General features: G+C 38.7%; 1 protein-coding gene across 1 annotated transcript in view; it reads right to left on the bottom strand.

The window, feature by feature from the left end:
- The window catches only part of LOC133021300 (ly6/PLAUR domain-containing protein 1-like), a 15,795-nt gene extending 2,546 nt beyond the window's left edge, over positions 1-13,249 (bottom strand). Inside the window, exons 1-2 of the mRNA XM_061088077.1 lie at positions 13,201-13,249; positions 12,179-12,310 (exon numbers count right to left, since the gene is read on the bottom strand). Of these exons, the coding sequence (XP_060944060.1) occupies positions 12,179-12,310; positions 13,201-13,249 (181 nt within the window). The remainder of the gene's footprint in view (positions 1-12,178; positions 12,311-13,200) is intronic.

Here is a 13,249-nt window from a genome sequence, read left to right as displayed (position 1 = left end):
TTCCTTCTCTTAGACACTTTAATCCAGTATGTAGCATCTGTCATTACCTCTTTATGCGGGATTCCGCTTAATTTATCAGGAACTAGTTAATTAATCATCATCATATTCAGTCCTTGATATTAATCCCAACACACTGATTTATGAACCTTTAGTAAGATCTTTTACTGTGCATCCATCTGTGCCCACAGAGACCTTGAAAACGCAGCTTAGTTTTGGTAAATAAAAATGCTAAGATCAAAAGACTCCTGACACCCACCAGGCTCTGTCCTATTTACAAGCAATATGTGCAGTGTGAGTGTTACATCTCAAAAACTTTCAAATACTAAACTTATAAAGCATTTACAGTGACAGCATTACATATCCTCAAACTCTAAATCTCCTCTGAAAACCATCACTCTCAAAGAAGACTTGACTCTTCTCCACCAGTTTTAATCTGCATCACAATCATATATGGTTAGGTAGGTGACTGTTTCCATTGGAGATATCATTTTATCTCTATTTTACACTATAAAGCATTGATTTACTTGAGATGCTTGTTGGATCATGGCTTCTTTTTTTTGCATTGAAGATTAGTGGAGGGAAGCTTTAACATTTTGCTGACATTTTACCTCAAAGAAACCCCATTACCCCTGTAATGTTTCACTCCTCTCTCCGCCTGAGTGCAGCAGATGCAGGTGTAGCAACAGAACTGCATCTTCATTTACACTGTGATTCCTCCCATGTATTAGAAACTGAAAATATCAGTGGAGGTCCCAGAAGGTGTTGAGCAATCGAGTGGAAACAGTGGGAAATCAAAATGTCCCATTTTCTGTGGAAATCAAATCCTAACTCACACCGTGCTTTTATCTCTAATTTTTGCTGTCGGACAGACGGATCAGTGGATCTGAGTCAGTCTCTTCTCAAACCTTAAAAAGACTGTTGTTGCTATGAAACAACTCAAGAAGAAATGTGGGAGAAATTGGAAAATAACAAGAGCCAAGCACTAAGGCAGTCGTTTTAAAATGAGATGTGGTAAAAGGGTTGGTGACAGAGATTACAGACTTAAATTGTGCACTTTTTTTACCAATTGCTTGCTATATGAGTACTTTTACACATATTTAAATAATTATTGGTTATCTTTCATCTAGAATCTAATGTCAGGAGGGGGCTCGTCTCAGCTCTACATTTATTATTAGCTTAAGCTGCTGTAGACCTAGTGAATGTATTCTGATCTGTTACTAGTATGTGGATCATATGTTGGATGTTGACACTGATGTAATTGGGTCTAATAATCAGTGGTGCTGCCCCCGTGAGATCGCTTGAAACCTTATTAGCTTATAATCCATCTGAGGATTTGTCAAGAATATTGAAGGGTAACTTGGCTCTTAAGCCCCCTTTCTTTTATTAAGTCATCATGGATGCTTTTCTCTTTCTTAGTTTTGGGGATTCAGGCGTCCCCCTTTATTTAGTAGAGGTGACTTCATTTTCAGTTTCTGTTAGTCAATACATGACAGATCTCAGCTTTATTTCATCAATGCCAGGAGCCTCAAGATTCCGCATAAAAGAACCACCATATTAGAAATGTTTGGCAGAAAACCTTTAAAACGTTACTATGATTGAGGAATCACATTTACTGTGCAAGCTGGTCACGTTTCTCCACCTTATATGTGAAGATTCTCAGTTATTCAGGTCGTGGTTTCGTCAAAAGTTATACAAGTGCACATAGGCAACTCAACTCGTTTGGGATTAAGAAAATGTTTCACCTCTTATCCAAAAGGCTTTTTAAGTTCTAACCGACTAATGGGAGGTTTAGAGTATTAAACCTTTAAGTGTCTGTACCTATGCTGAGAGTTAAACATGCAGGTTGTTGAAACCCCCACCAGCTAGGGGGGTTTCTGCTCCTCTTAGTCAAGGTGTGAAAGGCTGTTGATAGCTGCAAGTCTTAAGCTGATTTCAGTTATGCACTGAACTCCAGAGATCCTCCAGAGTTTCTCCAGAGGGGCTGAATGTGTAAACTCAAATGTCTAAGTGAGAGCCTCCAGAGGTTCAGTGGACTTTCTCTGACTGGCGCCCTAGTATAAAGTCAGTAGAAACTCTGGAGGAGCCAATGTGAGAACACAGTAGGAGATCCTCCGCAGGATTCACCTCAAGCGAGCGGGTGGGCACAGAAATGAGAGAAAGAAATAACAATAATACAAATATCACTTGATAAAAAGGTGGAGCCATACACGTCAAAGACAAAGATGCCAAAAGGGTTTTTGGTGATGAGGACCAATGCTGCTGTCGTGCTTCGCAGTTACAACCTGCCTGTTGGACTCTCCTGCTGCACCAACCCTCACTTTAATCCTCTGGAAGATTTGTTGCTGTTGTGAATGCGTCAGAGCAGATAATCCCTGCTGTTTTATTCACATGGAAACCTCTGGAGAATGTTCAGAGCCAATTCTCTGGAGCTCTGATTGGGTATTGTGCTGTCTGGGGAGATAATTTATGACTGCATTGAAGGTGGCGTCTTAAACCACCACCTCTATTGACTAATGATCTGCAGCTTGACCAAAATGGTTTATTTCACTCTTGTTTCAAAACATCTGTTTTCTTAGTTCCTTGGCTTTCCAGAAACTCCTACAACATACAGAATCACAACGTTGTTCCATTTGATATTATTAAATACCCTGTACATTTATTAAGTTTAACAATCCTGGTTAAGATGAAATGTGATATGATTAGCTCCCAGGTAAATGAGAAGAGACGGGTTACCAAAGCAAAGATAGGAAAAATTAAATGTGTTTGTTTATAGTGGAAATTGTTTGGTTTCGACCTTACTATTCAAAGAACCTTGAGATAATGTATATTATGAATGCTTATTATGATTTGGCGCTATTTATAAAAATGTATTTTATTTAATTTCAAAAGAAACCTTTTTAATTAAAATTTGGAGAAACAAACACATTCACCCAAATATGAGGGGGTTCAGTTCCATATGCCCCAGTTATGAGCAAGGCATCAATATGTGGTGCTGAACAAATATCATCACAATGAAGCTCAGAAAGCAGGAAAAAGGGAAGCACTCAAGTTAAAAAAGTTTAAAGTGCTTGGGGGTTATTTCATCTCTTGTGTAAATGGGGATTCTAAGTTTCAGCACTTCAATTTAAATTATTCTATTGAGTTAATTTATGGGGAAAAGGGTGAATTTTCTTATCAGCCTTAATCCCTGAGAGAACTAGTGGCTTCAGTCTAATGGCAGTCAGCATTGTCAGAAGACTACTTAGTCCAATATGTCCAAGTGTTGGAGAGCCTCTGATCAAACATGTCAGTTTATTCGGTTGAAACACAGTTAATCATGAAAATGAATCACAATACATGGTGACCCTTTTATAAAGACTGTTAGGTCAATGTTACATTTATTTACTAAATATTAACTTAATAACAGTATTTTGAAGAATATTCTAATCCCTTTTTATAATTAACTAATCAAGTTGCTAGTCCCCTAGTTTCAATCTTTCCTTATGTGGACAAGCGGGGACGGAGAACATACATAACAAAACAAAAGGTTAACATGCAATAATCAAATCCCCATTTCAGGACCATGGATAGCGCTACCTTTTTGCTACCTGCAAAAAACAAATACTGGCACAAAAAAAAATGGCACACTGTACTGTCTGCATGGGCTATTCCCACATATGGGCCAGCATGTACAGTGTTAGTCCATTACTGATGTTATTGTTGTTTGCACTAAAGGCTCATGTTGCAGTACTTTCTTTTTACTTTATTTTATTTATTATTTTTGGTAAAGTAGCATTTATCATTGTGGAGAAATACATTTTGTTCCCAAAAATAAAAATTATGAATCACTGGAAGGGATATACAAAAGTTGGTGGTTGGGGGCAGGATGGGGGGTCACCCCCATTCCCCTAAAGCACAAAGCTGTGGGGTTTATTATCCATCTAAAATCAAACTTGACTAGGCAGGGAAAGTAGATTGCAGTTGTTATATGAGCCAGCATAAAGATGTCATCCGGATAAATGGCCAGTGGAGACAATAAAACAGATAGCAGGTATTTTGGTGATAAAAAAAGAGAATTTCATCAAGACATAAAAGTGAACAAGCTCTGTGCTGTCGTTTCAACACTTGTGAATGGATTAATCAACAAATATTGTCTCTTTCGATCCAGATGAATTTTTCTAAAATGTTTGACATTTACAACATTGAGCTGTCGAAACACTAAAGATAAAATGTATTCCCACCTTTTGATTCCGTTGTGTGCATGATTAGTCTACATAGACAAAGAGGCAGCTAAAAAGAGCAGGCTCTCCAAGAGAGCGAGCTGACATGCAGCGTTAGTGTCTATGCTATCATTCTGCTCACTATACAAAAACAAGTGGATTACTATGAAAGCCTCAGGCTATGACATGTTAGTTGTTCCCAAGCACACCACATACCATACGATTGTATCAAATTACGTTAGAGTTAGCGTAATGAGGCAGAATAATACACAGCTATCAAAATACTGTAAAGTATTTACAGTATATGGAAAAATCCGATGTGTACCATTCCTACAGTTCTACACAATTTATCTTTTAGGTGACTTTTCAAGGCAGCAAAAGCACCTTGCTGAAAATATTGAAAGCATTAGTGCAATATCTTGCCCTAATGTGAATGAAGGGTGAAATCAATAAGATGGTGTTGCATTCTCCGGCTATATCTCAACCTCAACGTATCACATCAGCATCATCCCAAAATTGTTAAACTTTACTGTTTCTAGGTTTCATGCTGCTCTGACATTAATCTTTCCAATATCCATTTTCCATATAATCCAACGAGAAATTGTAACAATTTGAAAAGTTAAAGTGTGTAAAAAAGATGTCATTACCCTGCACACCAGCATTGCAGAATGTATCGAATTTGATGCCGTTACATTTAGTTGATTTTAACACAGTATGCAATAAACTACAAATTACTACTTAATCTCATCTCGTGATAGGTCAAGAGTGTATTAGTAGGTACTGTGAGCCAGCTAGTGCAAGATGGCAGCAGCAGTATCCAGGACATTATGACATATCTTTATGCAGTGGGATAAAGTGTTAATTAAAGTCTGTGGGCTTTACTAACTAATGTGCTTGTCTTAGTGATGTAGAAGTGACTGGAGGTGTTGACAGTATTGTGATTTCACTGCTGGTTGTTCTTTCAGGTGCAAAATCGTCAAACGCATTTAACCAAAAGAAGTTTAGTGAGATGTCAATTTTACTTTATTAACTATATCTTTATTTTTAATTTTATGGTGACATGGTGGTGGTGTGGTTCGTATTGTCACCTCACAGACAGAAGGTTCTTGATTTGAATCCCTGTTTGGCCGATGTCTTCAAATGTGGAGTTTGTAGGTTTTCCCCATGTTTGCGTTAGGTTGAATGTTGACTTTAACTTGCTCATAGGTATAAATGTGAGTACCCCCCCTCTTGCCCAATGTCAGCCCAATGGCCCCAAGGACCCTGTGAACACAACAACCCCCTTAAAGGATAGATGATAAATCAATGTTTAATTCAAGGTTGCGAATGTTACGAAGCATCAGTACAAAATTGGTCCATGAAACCTTTCTTAGCAATCAAACTCCAGCATTCAGAATGACTTATGCTAATAAACTTTAGCAGTCATGTACAGTCCCTCTGTTTAACAAGATTAATGTAAACTACTGCGACTAACCACATTCTCATTTCCCTCTTCCTGATACAGTAAATTAGCTCTTGCAAATTGCAAAAGCTAATTTAGATAAGCCATTAAATCAGAGAGACAAGAATGTAGTTGCTGCTTGTCTCCTCTCTGCTGCACTGTGGTGTCCTCAGCAGGAAGAGCAGTGTGACCAGGACAGTCAGTCTTCTACCAGGTGGGGTCGGGTGGTTACATAAACAGAACACGCCAAGCGACTGTGTATTAGCTCTAATTTTCGGCTTCTGTTTCAGCAGTTTGTACCGACCTGAACTGAACTATAGGCTTCAAGGACTGTCTCATCGTGCCTCAGGTCATAAGCCCATTTGACAACTCTGACCCAAAGAAAGATCCAGAATCACATTAATATGGTCCTTCAAAAACCTCATACCTTAAAAAAGGAGCTGGAGTAAACTCCTCTGCTCTGCTCCTCACTTCATCCTAAACTCCTGATCATCAAAAATGACATTCCTGTTTCAGTCTTCTAGTATAAGCAATCAAACTATTTGAATGTCTTGATTGTAGACATTTGGCTGAGTGTCCTTCAAACAGAAATGATGCCTGAACAATCAGTTGAGATACAGCAGGCGGTGAAATCCAGCTCCAGGATCACACTCTTCTATTTGTATCTCAGAGAGGACTTCACAAAACAACATCATTTTCTGCTCAGCCAGGGAGAAGCTGTTTGCCAACTTTCATCAGCTTCACCTGCAACACATCAGCCACTTTTATATGATTTTGGGTAAAATCACACTTATTTGTCTTGTCACCACTCCTCCTCTTAGTGGGCTTCCTTTGTGGATACTGTGGGGATAATATATCTCCAGGGTGAGGACAAACTGCCTATGTATGCACTACACAACTGACAAGTAGCTTATCTGAGAAATTTCTCTGTCTGTTATCAAACATGTATTTATAATGCCAGGAACTGTAGGACGTTGCTTTGATGTGATAATGCTGCTCACAGTATCATGCTATCTTTGCTCTTGCACAAGGAGGTAGAGTGTTGTCTAGTTCTTTATCAGCCTTATACTAAAACTATGTTTTCCTTCACTTCTCTGCCATATTTTTCAGGCAGTGTGTGTAGAGATTCTTTAGATCAAGGTTTTGAAAAACCTGAAGTCAAATAATTTGTGATCCATGAAACTTGCCAAAATTTGGATTACACTTTTTTTACTTCAAAGCATTTGTGTCTTCACTCAACTTCATAAAACTGAACAAAACATCAAACTAACTAGCAGCTTACAATCAAGCATGCCCAGTGAGAATGTACTGCACTTGCACTGCAAAAGGCAGTATATATTGTGTATTCATATATGTTGATGAGAATCATCAGAGTTCTAAAAAAATCAAAAAAATTGGTACATAAAGCATTAAGTAGCATTAAGTAGTCAAAATGCACTTCTGGCAAGAATGAGTGTTATAATATGGGTAATATATTTAAGTGTGTATTTACAGACGTCAGTATCATCTGTTTAGGGCGGCTGTGGCTGAGGGGTAGAGATGTCGTCCTCCAACCTGAAGGTAGGCAGTTCGATCACCAGTCTGACCCATCTGCATGCCGAAGTGTCCTTGGGCAAGATGCTGAACCCCAAAAAGGTCCCTATAGAATAACAAAGTGCTGGGATAGATGCACTGTGTGAATGTGTGTGTGAGTGGGTGCATGTAAAACTGTACTGTAAACCGCTTTGAGTGGTCATCAAGACTAGAAAAGCGCTATATAAATACAAAACCATTTACCATTCCTATTTTTTAACTATCCAGTTGATTGAACTTATAAATGTATTTATATAGTGCTTTTCTTGTCTTGATGACCACTCAAAGCACTTTGCAGTACAGTTTGCCATTCACCCATTCACACAGCTCATACAGTGCAACTATTGGCATCATTTTTTATTCTATGAGGGGCAATTCGGGGATTCAGCATCTTGCCCTTCGGCATGCAGATTGGGAAGACAGGGGATCAAACGGCCGACCTTCTGGTTGGATGAGGACCGCTCTAATCCCGCAGCCACAGCTGCCCATGTGATATGAGCTATGTGCTTATTTTGCCTTTAACAGGAATAAACCTATCCACTTGCGAAAAACATGTGCAGTAGAGTATTGTCCCAGCAATGTTGTAGTTTAATGATAAGCACTTAAAAGGACTGACCCTCTATTTAGATTGCATTATAGTTGTTTCTTGGCATGTGCCAGTAGCATTTCAGTAATATTCCAAAATCAAATAAAGAGGATGCTTTTGAGTGAAGCTATGTGCATGGTCAGTATCAGACAACTGCCTCTGCTTGAGCTATTACCTTTAGATCTGAGTCTGTATTGTACTGGTAAGTCATTATGGATCTAGTTATAAGACCGTGGAAACACATTTCTCAAGTTGGGTCAGACTTTTTAAATTCCAATTCACTTACCAATTTAAGTTAAAACAATTTGAAAAAAGAAAGAAAATGGAAAGTTTCGATTTAAGTCAACACATAGCTTAACATAACTTAAGACGAATAGTCATTTTACAAAAAGCTCATCGAATGATGGCCATCCGAAAAACCGGCAAACTCTGAGAGTGTGTATGTGGTTTGACGAAGGACGTCTGCCCTTCGATATTCTGCAAGCCACCCTCTTCCTTCAGTGGACAAGGATAAATGCAGATGTATTGTTTATCGCCCTCTAGATACAAAAGTGCTAAACTTTTGGCTAGGTGGATGGAAAATAGCTCAATTATGGTTATACTTCATCGCTTCTGCATCTCCTTCTTCTGTTAAGTAGAACTCCATGCAAAGTCACAGCCCCATACAGGCAATAATTTGGCAAGAGAAATTAGGAAGAATTGAACAGCCTTGATAATTTTTATTCTTATCACTGAAGCAAATTGCACATTGGTGGAAGTGAATCTGTGAATGTTTCTACTGCATTTCAAATAACAATAAGTTGCGGTCATTCAAATCCCTATTTTTATGCAGAGCAGCAATAATGATAACACTGGGAGATAAAGGCTGGGATGTAGATGAGCATTCAGGCAGATATTTCCTTATTAACTGTCGACACTATAGTGTGTAATGTTTGCCCTTTTGAATTGGAAAGTACACAAGACAAGAGCTTATTGCTTTTGCTCATCAGCAGTTGGGAGAGGCAATAAAAATGGCCACCAATTTTTGTTGGGTATGAAAACAAAGCAGACCTCAGACAGATGGAGTACAATTTTGTGTCTGCATGGGTTCTTACCCCTATAAGCACATAGAAACGTTAAAACAGCAGACACATTATTCATTACTTCAAAAGGCAGCAATAAACTGCAAAACTCATAAAATCCTGCATACTCAAAAGCTGCTGCACAACCCAAACTTATGAGTCTGAACACAAGGAGAATAAAACATAAGCTGTACATGTGCACAAAATTTTGGGAACAAAATGTCCAAACCTACAGGTTATGAATATTTACTAAACAAGATGTACTCCAGTGTACAAAAAAATGTGAAAGATAAATGATGTGAAAGTCCAAGCAGCCAGATGCAACAATTTGATCTGATTCATACAGCCAGATTGGATAGATGCTTATAACTGTACTGTCTAGAACATTTGTAACATGTAGGATCCAGTGAGTAAGATGAATTATTGACTTAAAAAAAACAGATTATCATTTGTGATTGAAGGTCCAGACACTGACAAAATAGCTAAGGAAATCACGTGAGTACTGCCAACATATTTCCCTATCATCTGATCAGTGTGCTTGTGGGTGTCTCCTCATTCTGATGAACCCAACTGATAGCTGTGGTTCGACAGTGAGTGGGTGGTTTGGGACACAGCCTGAGTCCTTTGAACAACACAACATTTTTTGCCAGATTGTCAGCTTGTTATATTTTTTTCTAGATAGATTGACTGATATAGATAAATTAGACAGTTCCTGATTTTATTTAGGGAAAGTCATTTATGTAACACAGAATAACTAGACATAACAAGGAAGAAAGGGTTTAAACATTTTAGATTTGTCATGGCAACTGTAAAAACAATTCCAGTTTGGCACTGAGACCAGCATGAACAAAGACATGGAAGTCAGCCATAATTAATTTCATTATTTAATATTCACCCTTATTTCAAATTAGTTTTGCTGCTTGCAAACTCTAGCTGCCAAAGGCTCCATTATGTTCACTAGTAGGTAACTAACTTTGTTTATATGTAGCATGATACTGCACTGGTACCAAACCGTGTTTATCAGAGCTCCTTCACTGATTAGGATGAGAGCAGTAACGATGAAGCTGTGAACTGTAAAAACCAAAACAAAGATCTGACAGAAAATACTCTATGGAACTCATGAGGACCTACAGTCTGTATGTTTGTCCCCATGAGGGACCCCTTTAACATAACATATAGTCATGGATTCCATTGCTAATATAAAATTATAGATTAAAGCAGATTAAGGTTTATATGATATCAGCGCTCTGTGCCCCACTGTGACTCTCTCACTCTTACTTTCTCTCTCGATGCGCAGCACCAAGAGAAATCCCAACCCTGTCAGTGGCACATTAAAACATTCATAAAGATTTTCCATCCTCAGCAGGTGGGCAGAATTCTGCACAAACTCAGCAGGTACTGCTTTTGCTGGGCATGATCACACATCAAGCATACAGTTCTCTGCAGATGTCGGCCTAACACTAGCCTCAGAACATACTGTGTGTCTTATCGTTCTTCACCTCCATGACTGGTCAGCTCCAAAAGTTAATCACATGGAGACACCATCGCAATATTCCCCAAAAGATCCTTTAATGATATCCGCCTTATAGGTTAATATAATATTTATATTTTATTCATGTTTTCATTACTCATTGCAGAACAGACCTGAAGGTTTGTCTCTTCAGTGCCGTGAACGCTTCAGTGACATTCAAGTGAGTTGGATGCATTAAATCCCATTCCACTGACATACATGTTCCCTGAGGGCACATAAAGCTCACAAAGACATAACTGATCATTAGCATTATTGACAAACAGGAACATTCGGGGGTTCACAGTGGGATTGCTGTCTTTTTAAGCGACTTAATAGACTGAGATACACAACCACTGTTACAACTGCTACTGGCTGTCTGATTGATTTGGGTAAAATCCGAGCATTCACAGGCTGACGAGCATATGTGTTACCATAGTTACCAAATGATTATAAGATTGCTTCCAGATCAGTAGAATTTTAGCTGTTTAATTAATGCTAAAATCCCACATATACTATCACCAAATACTTCGGCTTGTCAATTTTCTTTTAAGCCAAAAAACAGAATTGTCTCCTCGTCATCATAATCTCTCCTTTGTTATGAGTTATAGGATTAATAATGGTCCGAAAAGTGTTTTGCAGAACATTCTTATCTCACCACGAAGTTGATATTGAGCCCCAAAGTTGATCCTTCTGACAGAGAAAGTGCTGCACATCGATGCATAAATGTGTGTGTGAATGGGTAAAGCGGATAGAAATACAGACCATTTACCATTTCCAATGGGACAGATGGACATATAAAAAACACAATGCTTCAGGCCACCAGCACGGACACAATAGAGTCTGCATAGAAGCAGACAGAGACCTCGAGCAGCCTCAGTCTAAGTGTTTTGTTCGTATTACGGCTTTTTCCGTAGTTTAAATGGACGTCACTGACCTCCTCAGTGAAGCTATATGTGGACTTTTCTTTCATTTCTCGAGCTTCCACAAAACTTCTTTATGCTAAAATTATAGATGCACATAAAAACATACGGATGGAAACTCTATATCAGCACTCGGCAAATATCACAGAATGCATCATATATCACAGAATGTACAATCATTAGCAACACATCAGGTTTTTGAAAGACGAGCTCACACAAATAGAGCACGCCTGTCTGTGTATGCACAGCATGAAACTAGCACATGCTATGTGCAGATGCAAAGAGAATTTATATCCATGCCAGCAATTTCAAATACTGACCTGCAGCTTAGTCTTTCATCCTTCACTGATAGTTATAGAGCTTTTAAGGGCCTCTTGTCTCTGCTGACCTCAGAACAGTTTGATTTCTGCTCGCAGCCAAATCCTTGCTTCTGGCTGCCTGTGCTCTCTTTCTTTGTATTGTCTTTGTGCTATAGTTAACATCAAACGTGCCAGCAGCATAAACAGCTCCACGAATGTCATTTTAAAACACGAATTTGTTGACAACATTTCTAATGATTCAAATATATATAACTGCCTACATAACAAACACACTAATCCTGATCGTGAGCAACAAGATGATGTTTGAAAAGTACAGCAAAGATTTCTTTCCAACTAACAGACGTAACCTTCTATCTAAATTGATTTCAAGCTAAAAAATTAAAGACCCTTTGTTGAATGTTGAGATCCCTGCTCTGTATCACAACCAAAACCTTGTCGATTGGACTTGCTTTTGAAGCCAGTTGGTCCAGATTTTAAAGTAACCTGTTCCAATTTACAGTTTATTGACAGAAGAATAAGCAGGTTTAAAAAAGAGAGAGGTGGAATACTTAAATCTAGAAGCCACTCACCATCATCCTTCACCAGAACCTCCTTCTGGCACATGTCCTGCACATTCACAGTGCAGTTGACGATGAATTCTGGGGTGGAGCAGTCATGTGTCATCTCCTCACACTGGTAGCACTGAATCTGCAGAGCCAGTCCTGCAAACACATGTTGTCAATGTTTTAATCTCTACATAATATGTTTTAAACTGGTGATATTGCTTCCACCACCAATCCTCATTTTTGTTTTAATTACAATGCAAATGCTAAATGTTGTTTTAATTGTGGTGACTTTTTTCTGCTCTGACCATTTTAATCTGATGCCACAGTTATGATCAATTATTGAGCAGTGTGTGCGTGGCTGGTGACACATTCATCATACCAGCATGTCCAGCTTTTCAATCATGTCTTCCCCTGATAATAATACATATGCTCATATTTAACTCTTTTTCACTACAGAACTGACTTGTTTATTATTTATTATCATCAAAGGAACAAATGCAACAAGAGCAATACACAGGTGATACAAGCGCTACTTTGAAACCCACTGCATTTCAGGGGGAATGTGGAACCATTAACTTCATTACACTATACCTAAAAACTAGTGTGCAGATTACAATTTGTATCCAAAAGATATGAGCAGTTTGAAAATAGAAGAGCAGCTCTACGCGCGGGAGCGCAGTGCCATCGTATACTTTGAAGACTAAAATCTCTGTTAAAAGATATATAGGGAGTATCTTGATGGGACCAGCTATTCAAATCGATATCCATCCAAAAAAATGATTTCCTTATCCTCATAACAAGAAGCAAAAATCAGAATAGGCTACAGAACAGAAAGAAGGATAAAGGTAGATTAGCGCGCATATCCAAACTGTGCGCGCTGCGTCTCCCAGTTTAACATGGACCAAAAATCAACACCTCCCTTTCTCAAGTGCGAACGCCACATCTCCAGCAATAAGCTGCTCTAGAAGTTTTGCTTTGGCGCGACCACCTAAAGAAACACTTAAAATCCAGTGAAGAGGCGAGAAAGAGGAACTGTGGTACCGTACCTGAGCTGGAGAAGAACAGGAGCAAAGTTGAGACGGTGATAAGCCGCAT

The sequence above is a fragment of the Limanda limanda genome, chromosome 16 (assembly GCF_963576545.1).
Source record: "Limanda limanda chromosome 16, fLimLim1.1, whole genome shotgun sequence".
Taxonomy (NCBI): Eukaryota; Metazoa; Chordata; class Actinopteri; order Pleuronectiformes; family Pleuronectidae; genus Limanda; species Limanda limanda.
Note: the sequence above shows the minus strand (reverse complement) of the source record. Positions and strands in the feature narration are given on the sequence as shown.